This window comes from Dendropsophus ebraccatus, chromosome 6, assembly GCF_027789765.1.
Source record: "Dendropsophus ebraccatus isolate aDenEbr1 chromosome 6, aDenEbr1.pat, whole genome shotgun sequence".
NCBI lineage: Eukaryota > Metazoa > Chordata > Amphibia > Anura > Hylidae > Dendropsophus > Dendropsophus ebraccatus.
In genome coordinates, this window is record NC_091459.1 from 104,854,275 (window position 1) to 104,871,037 (window position 16,763).

At 43.4% G+C, this 16,763-nt stretch overlaps 1 protein-coding gene across 2 annotated transcripts in view; it reads right to left on the reverse strand.

The window, feature by feature from the left end:
* The window catches only part of NGEF (neuronal guanine nucleotide exchange factor), a 112,020-nt gene that overhangs the window by 54,419 nt on the left and 40,838 nt on the right, over positions 1-16,763 (reverse strand). Inside the window, exon 1 of one of the 2 annotated variants that reach the window (XM_069975516.1) lies at positions 9,065-9,425. The exons of the other annotated variant lie outside the window; for it this stretch is intronic. Within the exon in view, the coding sequence (XP_069831617.1) occupies positions 9,065-9,147 (83 nt within the window). The 5' untranslated portion in view covers positions 9,148-9,425. Of the gene's footprint in view, positions 1-9,064; positions 9,426-16,763 lie in introns of those variants that run through there. 2 annotated transcript variants of the gene reach the window in all.

Consider the following 16,763-nt stretch of genomic DNA (forward strand, 5'->3'; position numbering starts at 1 on the left):
AATTGTTAAGTCCGATACCCTGGAAGTCATACCCAAGAACAACAGATTTGGAACGTATAATGGTGCAGTCATTTGAAATATATACATGCAACACATGTTGCAAAGATAATAGCAGTCAGCCTACACCTTCTCAGAATTGTTATACATGATGGAAAGGCTATGTTTGGGCCAAAGTCACATTTGTTCAGGTACCATTTTTGAGATTTGTATTTCAAGCCACATAATAATTTTGCAGTCAAGCTGCAGAAAAGAATGATGTTTTTTAGGCTATGTTCACACTGCGTATGAGTACGGCCGTAGTGCGAACCGCAAATATACGCACGTAGTTTTGAGGTTGATGTGTTCGCTTGAAAGTATACGATATACGCCCGCACAATGCACACTACGTATGAGCTTATGGCCGGATCGTATGCGGCGCCGTGAAAAATGAACAAGATCATTGTTTGAGGACGGAAATGTTCCAACTCACGGCCGTGGATTTCCATGCGGTCCCGTACAAAGTACTTATTTCAGCCAAATTGAACTTGATTTTTAGATCCAAAAGGTTCTGTGTGGTTTACGGGGCTGGGCGAAGATTTCCAAGTAAATGACCTGCCTCAGATCGCTTCGAAACAAGCTAGGAAGCATAACTGTACTACGGGCGTATGTTCGCGGTTCGTACGCATCCGGCCGCATGTCGATTTTTCCCACGCCCGTAGTGTCAGTCGCACATTTACGCCGGCGTACGAAATGCGGCCGGACTCATACGCAATGTGAACATAGCCTTAAACTGTGCCCTAAAAATTGTTTAAGTGCATTATTGCCTAAAATCTAAATAAGAAACCAGACTTGTCACATGTCATGGGTGGATAAGGGTGGTGTGAGTGTATTAAAAGTCTAATCAAAATGTTGCAACTATTAACCAGGAACATCTTTTCATTCATTGATAAAGAGAACTGAGTCCTATGTTTCCCCGTGGGAATGGGGAGTCAGTGGAGTATGCGTGCTGCGGCTCCATTCACTTGCTATGAAAGGGACAAGCTATGTACTCTGCCATCTCCTTCCGTCCCATATATAATTAATGGAGCAGCATGTACTCACACTGAGGGGACAAAGGGCCGTTCTTATGATCAGTGCAGGTCCCAGTGGTCAGGCCTCCACCTTTTAGAAGTTTGGCACAAGATGGCGTGTCGGCACGGATCAGGTATGTATAATGCACTACACTTCCGGGTACACGGGTGGGGGTGGTGGGACACGAGGAAGGGGGCCATTCACAGACATAACATACATTACAAAGTTGTATAACTTTGTAATGTGTGTTATTCTGTGAATAATTTTTTACTGCTGCACTACCCCTTTAATGCCAATCTGAGTCTTAGATGATGACAAATTCCCTGGACTAGACAGAGAATTTACAGCTGATGCATCTAACATATAGAAGGTTGCATAGATGGATGGAATTGTAACAATCACTGAATGTTAGACACAATGCTCTGTAGGGGTTTCAGACTCTGGATGTAAACATGACTATTTGCTTTCACTGACTATAAGGCTGTGTGCTTCACTCGCAGTCTGACCATACACTTATAATAGAGCCCATCTCTTGCAGTGACGAACTAGGAAGGGAAGTGCAGACCCATGTGCTTCTCCCACCTATATCTAGCAATGAGGAGATCTCAGCACTGAGACATTGATCAAAACTTTTGAACCTCAAAAGATTGATCAAAACTTTCACATCTCAAAAGTCTTTTTTTTTTTTTTTAATCAATCGCATTGCCTACAGTAAGCCAGAGAATGCCTGGAATATAGGTCTGATGGACCCAAGTAGGGTCAAAACATTGCCATTCATTGGACATGCTAAAAATGTTTCTTATTTAAAATAGCCAGATAGAATCCAATGATTGACATTCAAGGGCAAAATAAAACACTGATGTATCAGCAAGTTGGAAGCCTCTAACCTGCTGTTATGTCTCTATAGCGCACAGGCGGCTGAGGATACTTTTCTTACCGTGATCCTCAGTGCCATTTTTGTGCAGTTTGTAGTTTAATCCATATGCTAATGAGGCGGTTTGGTACACTAGAGGTGGGACTACCACCCTCAGTACACAAAAGAAACTTACCTTCATCTTCAGCGCTCCGTTCGTTGAGAGTCTTCTAATCTGCTGATAATTTCACTTTAAAGTCAACTTCTGCATGTAAAATGTCCCTAGCAGGTGGATGATATTTGCCTCTGTATTCCATTACAGATTTATTCTGCCACAAAGCCACCTAAAAAATCTGCAGCCTCTCCGTTCTATGTGACTGTACCCTTGAGGTGAATAACGGATGTGTTTGCCACGGACATCAAAATTAGGAACATGATCATTATTTTCGGACGTGTTTTGCAAACAGCGGATGTTTTTTATTAGTTGTTCACACACAGTTTTTCTTTTTCCACCGTTCTCTCTCCGTTTTTAATAGTAAATTTAATGGACTTTTCAATTAAGCCGCATCCAAAGTCCAATTAGTAACCCCAAACTAGAATAATGTACAAACACCAGTCATTGCAGTAAGGGGAGGCCAGGCTGCTAAATGACGTCCGTTATTTTAGACTCAAAATGACGGACGCCATTTTAAACAGAGTTCAAAAATGTGTGAACCTTGTGTGAGCCTTTGATTGTAACCTGTTAGCTCACCCCTTATAGAGGACCACAATACTATTCCACCGCTAATGCCAGCCTATTTCTATAGCAAACACAGCAGTAGAGATGCATCATCTACATGACATATACTGTACTACATGGATATTATTAAAGCTATCGAAGAAAAGAGTCGTTCCTATTCACTGTGGGCTGCTTAAACCGAACCGAACAGTGATATGTTTACACAACCAACTTGGGAACAAGTCATAAATTCTAATAAAAAAAGAGACAAAAGACATTACTATATTTTATGCTGTGTCCATGAGAAGCGGCTATATATAACCCGAGTATGGGATTGATATGTAGCTTCATCCCTATTGGGTGACATTTCTGATGAGGCTCTGGTAGAACATGCACAATAACCATCTAACAAGAGCCCACTCCCCAGCAGTGTACACAGGCATCAAAGTAAAATGTGACTGCCACAGAGCAGATCGATGCCGGCAAAGAAAGAAGACGGAGATAGGATCTGTGGTAGAGGCATGTTTTATGAGCAAGATGAAGAGATGCCGTCAGAGAGCAAACAGCAGATAGTATAATAACAAGCATCACCACCCTGCAGGATCCGGCCGAATGACAAGGATATAACAACAAACATCCAGGCCATGGCACAGAAGAGCTGCTCAGAAATAATGTGTGTACCCATGAATATGCATGCCAATTCTAGCAATAAACTTGTCATCAGACTATTGAGACCTGATGCTAAAACTTCAGGTCTAAAGCAACATGGTTGGGCCATACCTGCAGGGTCTTCATCAGCAAAGAGTTTTGTCAGCATATACTATGGAGGGACTAGTGAGTTTAATGCCCTGAACATAGTGTACTAGTTTTTTCCATATCCCTAGGGTGGGTTCATACTGAGGAATTCTCAAGGATAATGTCCGCGGAATCCCGCTGTCTGTCCATGCGCACGGCCGCGCGCCTTTCTGCCGGCTCCATAGACACCATTCTATGGGCCGGCGTATTCCGCTATCCGCCGGCCCATAAAATGATGTCTATGGAGTCGGCAGAAAGGCGTGCGGCCGTGCGCGCGGACAGACAGCGGAGTTCCGCGGACATTATCCGCGAGAATTCCTCAGTATGAACCCACCCTTACTGTATACTAAAATAGCATATGTTTAGGAAATAGACCAAGATTAACTTCTAGTTGACAATGTTCAAGTCCATTAAAGGGATTATCCAGGATTAGAAAAAGCACAGCTACTTTCTTGCAAAAACAGCACCACCCCTGTCCTCAGGTTGTGTGTGGTATTATAATTCACCTCCATTGACTTCAATGGATCTGAGCTGTAAAAGCCACACCCAAACTGAGGACAGGAGGGGTGCTGTGCCTGGAAGAAAGCAGCCAGGTTCTTTCTAAGCCTGGATAACTCCTTAAAATTTAATGAACCTGCCATCAGTATTTAATGGTAAATGTTGACATATTTTCGCCAATAAGCTGACATATACCCTGAAGATATGGTCTTAATGTTATGTGAATGTGAATTGAACCAAAAAGTAGTTATTAAACAAAAATTTGTAACAGTAAATGCAACATTTCACTAGTGCTACCTTTTGTAAAAGGTATTTTATACTCTAGATATAGATTTTATTTCCTGGCATTTTTCTTATAGGTTTCTCTAAGGGTCCATTTACACAGAAAGATTATCTGACAGATTATCTGCCAAAGATTTGCAGCCAAAGCCAGAAACAGACTATAAACAGAGATCAGGTCATAAAGGAAAGCCTGAGATTTCTCTTTTTTTAAATCCATTCCTGGCCTTGGCTTCAAATCTTTGGCAAATAATCTGTCAGATAATCTTTCTCAGTGAATGGACTCTAAAGGATTTGAAAAACCACCAGTTAAAATGCATGTAAAAAAGTGCCACCAAAACCCTTTTTTTTTTTTAAAGGGGAACTATCAGCACATTAAAGAATCTAACCTGCCGATAGCCCCCTATTGTGCAAGAGACGCAGAGGATGAAGGTATGTCTCTAAGGGTCTTTATTAACATTACATGCTTGATAAAGACAAGTGTTAAATGGACCTGTCAAACAGTTTAGGTTCAGCAGCGTACCCAGAACCCCATCGCTCAGTATTTGATTCCCAACCTATGGCTGTATCCATGTTTTTTAAGGACTCTCTAGGACTTCTGCAACCTCAGAGAATCAAATGCTAAACCTGAACAGTTTGATAGTCAACACTAATAAAGACCCTTGGGGTCAAAACATGGCATTTCTGTACCGGATCATGTGAAGGGCTCTTCTGCTTTCATGCCTGATGACATGTCAAACATTATTTTTAATGACAGGTACTCTTTAAGATTGGGAACTGCATCCTCCCTTTTTTAGTTCTGCTCTCATTCCCACTGTGCATGAGCACAGCATCACATGGGCAGCTGGAGCCTCATTGCTATATATCTCTAAGGGTTAACACATAACAAATCCACAGCGGATTTCACGCTGCGAATTCTCCGCAAAATCTGCATCGGATCCATAGCTGTCATTTTCAATAAGATTCCATACTAGCAGCGGAATTGTCATCCCACTGCAAGTATGTAACAGTCAGCCCCCTTAACCCCCCGCGGCCCGGTACATACATTACCGGGTCCGCACTCCGGCTTGCTTTGGAGGCTCCCGGTGTCTCCCAGCTGATAGGCCGAACCATGCCTGAGTGCGGACCTGGTAATGTATGTACCGGGCCGCGCGGGGGGGGGGTTAAGGGGGCTTACCTTTACATACAGTACTTGCAACGGGATGAAAATCCCGCTGCGAGTATGGAATCTCATTGAATATTGTGGGAAATAACTGTCTAAAAACATTTCCACTTTTGAAGATAGCTGTTTTTCCAACCCCACCACCACCACCAAGGCCAAAGAAATGTGATAAAAAAAAGGGCCAGAAAATGCCCAAGTAGAAAAAACAAAGTAAAAAACAAGCCTGTTGTTGGCAGTGTAGATCCCATGATGCCCTGCTATTAGCTGCAGTTGAGATATGTCAGGTTTACAGGGTAATTAACACTGACACAAAGCACAGGGAACTTGTGGATTGTGTAAATCAATGAGGAAGAGGAAGCACTGGAGTGCTCTTGTGTGTCCCATTGACAGTTGTTACAGTACTGATTTACAGCCGGCTATTGGGACCACATTTGAAAAGAAATGGAAATGTTTTAGTGCTTTAGTGTTTTCTATTAGAAGCTTAACAAGTTGTAAGTACCTCGCTTGGCAGCAGGTAGCAGTTGGCGCACACATATTGCTCTTTTCTGGATGGTCTCAGGCTGGATGATCTTTTGATGTTCACAAGGCTCTAGAGCTTATCATACAGATTCACAAGAGTAGCTTAAACTGCATCTGTCACATGGTTTATGCATATAAAACCGCTGGCACCTAAATGTTAGCATATGGCTATAATCCCTGTCTTTATATAAGCACCTGGTGCCTTTAGTTCACTATGGTGTTATGCCTGCTCCCTCTTACACTGACACTCACGGCTCACCTGTCAGTGGCAAACCAAGTTAAAATCCTGCGCATGCACAATAAATCCACGGACAAAACTAGTCATATCTGCACAAATCTAACATTTCTGTCAGATCATACAATATATTTTTCAAAATAACTATGCTGTATGTGCCCAAAGCTATCATTGTTGCCTCTACACAATGACCATACTCAGCATATTCAACCTCTGTTGGGTGCCAGGAACTCATTACATTAAAGGGGTTGTACAGGGTAAAACAACATGGCTGCCTTCTTTCACAACTGTATGTGTTTTATAACCAGCACTGCAGCTCATGTCTGTTGGTGTAAATAGTGCTGAAGAGCATCACCGCACAACCTGGAAGAGAGCAGCCATGTCCACTGAACAACCTCATAACCACTAGGGCCATTCACACATTTCATGCATGATCTGTAAATACAGACAATGTGCAGCAGAATGAAATGCATCATCATTCGTTCATCAGTTTAAATCTTTGCAGGGCTGTATCAGTACTGATTCGGAGCTCCCGGCATCATCGTGTATTGTGAGTTCCATGATTCCAGTCTGTAGCACATCTTCCATGCACAGGCAGTAATCATTGAACATGTGAATGTCTGCTAAAACTCAGGAAACTGTAAAAACAAGAGTAACTACAATGCAAAGAAGATCTAGGCCCAGATTTACTATTCCCATCCTCACAGATTATTATCTGTTTGGAACTTGATTTTGATTGCTAAATTTGTTCACACACTGTCAAAATGACAGCTGTTTTGATTGGAAGTCCGTCATTTAACGGCATTGTTTTCAAATAACGGGCTGTTATTTGCTGTTAAATGACGGCCATCCAATAAAAATACCCATCATTTTGAAATGTCAGAAAAAAAAGTTGTGTGAACATGCCCTAAGGGCTTATTCCTATGTCCCATATATTATGGAGGCTACAGATGGGGAATCCCTGTAGTGGAGTGTTTCTCCACCTGGCATGATGTATCAAACAGTTTCCCCGCATGGCATAAAATTGATACCTCCATTGAAAGACTCTGCTACACGAATTCCGTATCTGTAGCATCCTTAATATACAGGATGTGGGAATAAGCCCTAAGGGTACTGTATGTTCACACGTGATGAGTTCAGCTCACTGACAGTCCACTCAGCCAATAACTGCGCTGTCCCGTCGCAGCCTGTGATTGGCTGAGTGGACTGTCAGTGAGCCGGAACCGAGATAAGCAGACTAGATCGCGCCAGAGAAACGGGAGCAGTAAGCATAGTGTCTTTATAATTTTAACCTGCCCTGCATAGAAAGAGTTAAAGAAATGTGCCACTAAATTCTTGCAGCGGAATTAAAATTCACTGCAAGAGTGCAGGGCTATAGATTCTAATAGAAACGAGTATCACGGAAGATACCTAAGAGTATGTTCACACTAAGCAAATATGGCAGAATTCCACTGTTCAGTGTCCCGATGTGAGTAAATGAGAGGGCCCGTGCTCCTCCGCTGCCGACGTCACTCCTTAGAGCGGAGAGCCGCGGCAGAGGAGGAGCATGCTCTCTTCCATAGACGGCAATGACACACTGAGCACGGTAAAACTTTCCGACGTGGAATTCCGCCTGATTTGCTCAGTGTGAACATACCCTAAATGTGTAAAATATGGAGTATCCATAACATCTCCAAAACATATGCTGCAAATATATGCTTGTTTTTATGACCAGAAAGTGTCCGCCACATGTAAATGCTTTCAAAATCCCGTCCACATGTATTGTACTGCAATTTGTTATCCGCATTGCAAATCTGCAACATCTGAACTAACCCAAACATAGGGCCAAAGGCCTCTATCCAATATCCATTCAACAGCAAATAACACACCTCTCCCTGTCATGCTCAAGGTGAACAAAGCGTGCAACAAGTGTCATTTCACCATTAAGAAACCAAGAACTTTCACCATGCTATAACTGTAATAAGCATGGCTTAATGGCTGTGAGTGACCCCCTCCTGCCCACAGCCCCCACCTAGATGCATTTACCTTCACCATAGAACACACAAGTATTTTACGCGCTGTTTCATTTGATGGTTTCACTGATGCTTCACGGAGAGTGACAAATTGCCTGGAATGAGGGATTACGGTATTAGCAGCCAAGTGTTTGTGCACAGAAATAAACCGCGGCCTCTTGTGCATGTTTGTTTTCTGTAGGCACTTACAAGCAATCCGGGCATAATCACCATTAATACGACATACAACAAGCGAGTCATTCAGCCAAACCAATACACATCTCATAGATTTCTGTTTATGCAGTCACCTCCCACACATTTGCATTTTAATGTATGTCCGAACATTGCAATTTTTTTTCCTCTCATAAAGTCTTTGATTCGCTTCCAAAAAAAAAAAAATACAGCTTAGTCAATCTGGGCTCTTATGCGTATCAAACCATTTATAGCTATGGGTTATTATGTGTCACAGTGCATGTAGGTGTACGTATACTTGCAGGATGTAAGTCACAAATCTGAACAGACATGTGAAAAGATTCCTTTACACCCACCAAACAATGTAATGTGGTTATATAAAAATGACACACATACTTATGCACTCACACCCACTGCTAAACTACCCACATTCCTCCACATGGAGAACACCAACCTCTCCTGCAAGGGATCAAGCCGAAGCCTAAAGTAGAAGACACCTGTGCAATGTCCGCTCACATACTTCTGATACCTGCAAAACACCTGCTATACCATTGCAGAGAATAAGTGAGGTTGGGGAAGATGTGCGAATGTCAGGGAAAAACACATGCCTTAAAGGACAACGATGGGAATGGCAGAAGGACATGCATTGGTATACGCACACAAACACTCGCACATGTTATCACACACACTGTCGTGACTGTCAGCAGTTTGCACGCTTTCTATATATAGCTGTCAGAATCGCATGTTCTCCTCCCAACCCTGTCTCTCTCACCCTTCGATGGGATCTTCCTCGTATGGGCTTGGAGGGTCACAAGTAAGTACATCCCCCTCCTCGGACACTGCCTGAGGCTCCATGCTGCACTCTCTCAGACAGTCAGAAGTGTGCTGAGAGTGCAGGGACACTGCCTGGCAGCCAGAGACTGCACTCCGGGTGGTTACCAGGGAAACGGGAAGAAAAAGACTCTATGGATGGAGAAGGTGGGGGGCTCTCCGCTGCAGAATAAGGGAAGAAGGAGAAAGAAAGATAGAGAAAAGGAGTAATAGATAAATAGACGGAAAGGGGATGTCTGGGGAGGAAGGGAGAAATGAAGAGAGAATGCGAAAACCAGGGAAGAGAGGACAGGAGAGAGGAGGAGGAAAGAGAGGGAGTGAGTGGATTCTAGGAGGAGGGAGCACAACAGAATAGGTGTTTAGAGAGCAGACAGAAATAGACTATAAAACAATGCGAGAGAAGAGGCAAGGGTGCAATATACAAGGATGGTGCTGTACTTCATAGGCAACTGAAGGACAGATCTGTGACCCGCTAACCTATTTATTGCCACCGCAGGGACCCAAGGCTAGCTAAAAATTGGGAAGAGAGACAGGTGGATGAAGCAGAGGGGGGGCACTTAGGAAGTGCTTAATGTGTCAGAGATAGAAAGCTGGCAGAGGTCGAGTCAGCTGCACAAGTTGCTACACAGACATTTACCGCCAGTAAGTGCCCTGGAAATCTGCCACCGCTTTCAACTTTTTGGCCATTTTTCAAAGAGCGCACATTGGCCCAGATTAACTAAATGGATCTATGGTGCATTTTGTGAACAAGATTTGGCGCACAGCTAATTCATGTGACTTGCAAAGTCTGTGTGTCAAACGTTTAAATTATCTTGCTTTTTCTCGTTCTCAATCAGAATCGGGTTTTTGCTACATTTACATCTGAATGGGGAGGGTTCAGCTGTTCTGGGGGAGAAGATGGTTAGGAGGTTGGAGCAGTGTTTAAACTAGGGACCCGAGGGGGGGGGGGGGGGGCTGTATGGGCAACTACAATATAGAAGGTGTTGAAGACAGAGTAGATGGAGAGTTGGGGCTAAGTTATGGAGCGGAGGAAGGGGATGGAACAGTAACTAGTGATGGAAAGGACATACGGATAAGTATATTAAGTGTATGTATACTAATGCTAGAAGCCTCACTGATAAAGCTGAGGAATTAAACCTGATAATGGTGGGATAAGCGAGACATTACTATATGATAGTTGTGACTGGGCGGTTAATATGAAGTGTTGGGTCAACTTTTTAAAAAAAATATATTGATTAGTAACCTTAATAAACTATTGCTTCAATGGGATTTCTCGTGCGCCTCTGCTCTCTGCTCAAAGAATGAACATGTTTATTCTGTGAGCGAAGAGCAGAGGCGCAAGAGAAATCCCATTGAAGCAATAAGACAGGCAGAATGACATGCGGAATCCTTTACGCGACTTGTAAATTCCACCTCTTTTACTCTTGCGCAAGGGCCCTAAGCTGAAAACATGACAAGGAGGAATCCAGTTGTCTAAAGAGTGCACATGTGCCTTAAAGCGACTCTGTACCCACAATCTGCACCCCCCCCCCCCAAAACCACTTGTACCTTCGGATAGCTGCTTTTAATCCAAGATCTGTCCTGGGGTCCGTTTGGCAGGTGATGCAGTTATTGTCCTAAAAAACAACTTTTAAAGTGGCACTATCAGCAGGTTCTTCCCTGTGTCCCTTAGTAGTATATGGCCATTACTTTCACCCCTCTCCTCCCCCGCATTGTTTCTAAAATCGCTAAATGCTCTTAGGCAAATTACTTGCATAAGAGCATTAAGGGCGTTGCTGCGCGACACCCGTCCCGCCCATGCCGAATCCGCCCCGCCGGATCGTTAAGGCACCTGTACAGTGTTCAGACAGGTGATGATTAGGAGAAATGCTGCCTGGGAGCCTTCCTAATGGTGAAGAGGGCGAGGAGGAGGGATGGAGGGGCAGTGCAAGCCTAGGGCATAGACACTCAAGGTCACGCCAATTTGACACAGGGCTGCAAGTTTACAAGTTGTTTTTTTAGGACAATAACTGCATCACCTGCTGAACAGACCCCAGGATAGATCTTGGATTAAAAGCAGCTGTCCGAAGGTACAAGCGGTTTGGGGGAGACAGATTGTGGGTACAGAGTCACTTTAAGTTTAGAAAAGCAATAAGAAGGAGAAATTCTGCCAAGGGCATTCCTAATGCTGAGGAGGACGGGGGGAAGAAAGCACAGGTGTCGCAGGCTTAGGGCACAGACACTCTAGGCCACGTCACATTGGCTGCTGCAGGTTAAACATTTTTTTACCCTAACTAAGGCACTGGGCGCATTTAAAAAGAAATGACGAGAAGGACTTTGTCCCATCAAACAGACAGTACCAGAAGTTTGGGGAAGTGGATTGGTGGATACAGAATCTGCAACTTCAAATCTGCGCCATCAAATCTGCTGCATATCTGCTGTAGATCCTGTACATGTGAACGCACCCTTAACCCTTTCCCGCACGAGGACGTAACTGTACGCCCTCGTGCGGGTGCGGGTGTTCAGAGCGGGGCCGTGCGGCGACCCCGCTCTGAACCGCCGTGATCCCAGGTGCCTCATGTAGCCCGGGACTGCGGATATTAGCGGGCACAGTCCGATCGCCGTGCCCGCTAATTAGATAATTGGAGGCAGCTGTCCGATTACCGGATTCAGCCGTTCCCTGGTGTCTAGTGGGGGAGATTACCGGATTCAGCCGTTCCCTGGTGTCTAGTGGGGGAGATCGCTCCCCCGGGACGTTGTCCCGGAGGAGCGATCTCCGTTACTGTAGCCAGCCGGGGACCGCTCCAGGATGGTGCCGTCCCCGGCTTGGCACTCGTTTGTTTTCGGCTGCAGCAGCCGAAAGCAAACGAGTGCCGATCTCATTGATCTTTGCTGTATAAGTATACAGCAAAGATCTCAATGAGAGGTCAGAGTGTATACACTAGAAGTCCCCCAGGGGGGCTTCTAGTATATGTGTAAAAAAAATAAATAAAGTGTTGTTGTCAATAAAAAGCCCCCTCCCCTAATAAAAGTCAGAATCACCCCCCTTTTCCCAGGTTATAAATAAAAGTAAATAAATAAATAAACATGTTTGCTATCGCCGCGTGCGTAATCGCCCGAACTATTAATTAATCACATTCCTGATGGCGTAAATGGCGTAAACGCAAAAATATCCCAAAGTGCAAAATTGCGCATTTTTGGTCGCATCAAATCCAGAAAAATTTTTATAAAAAGCGATCAAAAAGTCGCATATGCACAATCAAGGTACCAATAGAAAGAACACATCATGGCGCAAAAAATGACACCTGACACAGCCCCATAGACCAAGGGATAAAAGCGTTATAAGCATGGGAATAGAGCGATTTTAAGGGACATATATTTGTTAACAATGGTTTGAATTTTTTACAGGCCATCAGATAAAAGAAAAGTTATACATGTTATATATCGTTTTAATCGTAACGACTTGAGGAACATATAAAACATGTCCGTTTTTTCATAGTTTTTCACGCAGCGTAAAAACACGATCCCCCCAAAGAAAAAGAATTGTGTTTTTTTTTCAATTTCACTGCGCATATAATTTTCTTCTGGTTTCGCAGCATATTTTATGCAAAAGTTCAGCCTGTCATTGCAAAGTACAATTAGTGACGCAAAAAATAAGGGCTTATGTGGGTCTGTAGGTGTAAAAATGCAAGTGCTATGACCTTTTAAGCACAAGGAGGAAAAAACAAAAACACAAATATGAAAATTAGCCTGGTCCCGAAGGGATTAATATGTAAACTTTGGCTCAAGTTTTTTGTGCACAATAAGACAAAATGGTAAGAAAGAATACTCAGCTTTGTCTACATTAAGATATGTCTGAAATTTCTTGAAGAGAGAGTCAAAATAGTAAATGTAGTCAAATACACTTTTAGTCAGGAAGAAAATAGTGAAAAGGAAAATTGTTTAATAAATGTGGGCCATTGTGCCAGAGCTGTACATTCAGTGTACATGCTGGGAATATCTTCTGGTATATGTGTCACAAATGTCCATAGCTATCATTCACCAGGTACAGGCCAAAAATGTTTTCTTTTGGTATAGGGTGATTAGCATAGCCGCTCTTTTGTGTTTACTGCATGGAAAGGCACATAGTATAAAAAGATTGCGGCCTGGAACCCCCCTTAAAGGTTAAAAGCTTTTGTCATCAATTATACATATTCTGTGTATTAGATCTTGTCTTAAAATGTTGCAACATACTTTAGACACATTATGAAGCAAATGCACAAATGAGAATAATTCAGTGTGTTAAGTTTGCTTGTTTCCGTTTCTCACCCTGACAAGCTGATCCTTGGCTGATCACATGTTTTGTGCAGCTTCAGGCTATGTTCACACTATGTATGAGTCCGGCCGTAGTTCATAGGCAGCCGTACATGTGCGGCTGAAACTACGGCCGTGGGAAAAATAGACATGCGGCTGGATTGCGAACATGCGGGTGAACCGCGAACATACGTCCGTAGTACAGTTATGCTTCCCTAGCTTGTTTCGAAACGATCTGAAACAGGTCATTTACTTGGAAATCTTCGCCCAGCCCAATAAAACACACAGAACCTTTTGGATCTAAAAATCACGTTCAATTTGGCTGAAATAAGTACTCCGTACGGGACCGCATGGGAATCCACGGCCGTGAGTTGAAACATTTCCGTCCTCAAACAATGGTCTTGTTCATTTTTCACGGCGCCGTATACGATCCGGCCGTAAGCTCATACGTAGTGTGCATTGTGCGGCCGTATATCGTATACTTTCAAGCGAACGCATCAACCTCAAAACTACGTGAGTATATTCGCGGTTCGCACTACGGTCGGAAAGATATGTAGTGTGAACATAGCCTCAAAACGTATCACTATTAGCTGTACATCTCCTGTGTAAACAACACAGTGTGGCCACACAAATGATTGTGCCTTCTTAGGCTGGCTTCATACTGACTTAAAATCTCAGAAAAAATGTCAATAAAAATGCCATGGTGTGGTGTCCCACCACAGGTGTTTCGTGTTTCCCACACTGGTCGCAAAAGCCCCTTTACTCAAAGCTAAGTGGTGATAAAAGGAGTTTGTTATTTCACCACTAGATGTCAGTGTTTTCTATGTGAGTTCTTATCTATTGCACAGCTGAAGTAAGCAAAGGGTTACTGCTTTTTATATACTATGTACTTTTATTGGACAACGGAGATACTCTTCTTTTCTGACTTATCCTTTCTCTTCTTTTCTTTGCACACATTCCTTTCCACCACTGAAAGGGTCTTTTACATACCCCTGAAAGAGGTAGTCACTTGCTGGGAGGAAGTGTAGCGTCAATCTAATCTGGTTTCTTGTGGGAGGAGGACAGATAGAGCAGACATCCCTGCTGTAGCCAAGCAAGAGCCTAGCTCTGCCAGGACCCCTGTCTGGGACAGTCTAGTGTGTTAGTAATTTCAGTACACACGTGTATGAAGCAGCCAGAGACACTCTCTCTACCTATATCCACTATGCAGTGCTAGACGCCACAAAGGGAGAAGAGTCGGGGATCATCTCAGCCCACACCGAGAACCTCTCTACAAAGGGCAGGGCAGTATCCTGATATACAGAGGAACTAGCCTGGATAGGACAAAGCTACCAGAAGGTCTACATATCCTATCTTGCAGTGCAGGTGACACCGGGAAGCCTCGGACACTTAGCTTCACCCAGGTAACGGCTGGGGTTTGTATCACCCTATTAGGACAGGAAACTCAACACTTTAGGGCAGAAGGTGGCCAGACACAGACTAAACACGGGTACAAGTCTCACTCTTAAGTTTCAAGTATTCCTCTCAAGTTCCGGCAGAGCACAGTACTACTTTGGGTTGGGTCTCCCTTGACAAACTCCTCTATGGTGCTCCACTCTAAACTCTCCAAGCACCGCTATAGCTACCCCTACTATATTCAGCACTTTCAAGTATCTCCGCAGCACAAACCAAGTTAAGCACTAAAGTCTATACCAAGATTATCTATTTGCTGCCAAAGTGTTCTGTATTATTCAGAGACTGCGCAGTAAAGCAGTCATCTTTTCATCTGCACCAGCATCTATACAAATATGCCGTACACCTTGGGACATTTTTCCCCTTTCTGTGGGTGCCACTCAGGACTACCGTGACAACAGCCCAAGGGACTCATCACAACCCAGCAGGTCACCAACCATTTCAGGGGGATACAGCCTTCCATCCTCTACAAAGCAGTTATTAACATCACCCCTGTGTGCTGGACTAGCACTGGCATCTCAATATTTAAACCTTTGGCTGAGCTGTATCATACCACTGATAACATCACTCCCAGTAGTCACCACAATGGCTTTTTTTTTTTTTTTTTTTGCAAAAATGCCAGTGACCATTGACTGGAGGTCAATGGAAGTTTATAATATACCTTACACACATGACACATTTTTTGGTGTTGCATTTTTTTCTACTCTCGGCTCTTTGGCAGTTTTTCCAAAATGCAGCATGCTGAGCAGGTAGTGTTTTGTTTTTTGGCAAACTGTGGCATTTATTCTATCGTAGACCTCAATGGGATTGTTCTGGTTGTCTCAAAATCACCATTGGTGTGCTTATGGCGTTTTTGTCTCCTTTTTTGGTGCAGCAACTAGGTCATGTAATGGCAGAGGAAAAAAAAAAAAGCTTAGCACACAAAAACACCTAAACTACAAAAAAAAAAAGGAATTCCCACAAAGTCAATGACGCCAGAAAAAAACGCAAATGCATGCAAAAAAAATGCATTGGCAGTTCTTCTGGCATTTTTTGGGGGGCCTAAAAAACATCACACAAAAAGGACGTGTGAGGGCACCCTAAAGGCATTGCAAATGAGCGCTGTTCTCACTGATCGGCACTCGCTTGCATCCTTGAATGGCCCCATATATGGGCCATGTAAAAGGAATCTAACTAAACCAACCAATAGACAAAAGTGTCTAACCTGCTATTATATAGGTTATAGTGACTTACTATCAGACTGGAGTAATAAATCTGCCCCTCTGTGTGGAGGGGCCTAATGGTGGTGTCATTTCTCTCATGTACAGTAGATGTCTTAAAGTTGCTTGTTCCTGGACGATCATAAAAGATATACTCAAACAAATCAGATTTTTTTCTGAAATTTCTGCTTCTATTCCGTTCACCCACGTGCTGGATGAACAACCCGACTGACACGCACAGAACTGATAGTCACTGAAATATCTGTAACAATTCTGCAATGTTTTACTATTCCCATAATGGTTTATAATTTATGGGGGTCCTGAGTTTGAAAGCAGTGGTGGTCACGCACACAGCATGCTTTTATATCCAATGTCTATGAGACTGATAGTGATAGCAGAGCACTATACTCCTTTAGGCTTGAATGGAGAGGCAATGCACACTCATGACCACTGTTCCATCTAAATCCCTTAGTAATAGGGGGCACAGACCCCTATCTAGAGATTGTAATCACACATTTATCATCTATCTAGTTAATAGGTAATTAAATATTCTTTGTGGGATACCCCAATTAATGAGGAAATGACACACGAGCAGCCACTCAGTCACCATCTGCATGTGAACATTTTATCCTGTGTTATTTCTGCAGTTAGAGATCAGCACTACAGAAGTCTCTCAGTAAGGACATATCCATGGGCATTTTTTTTTTTACATCAACA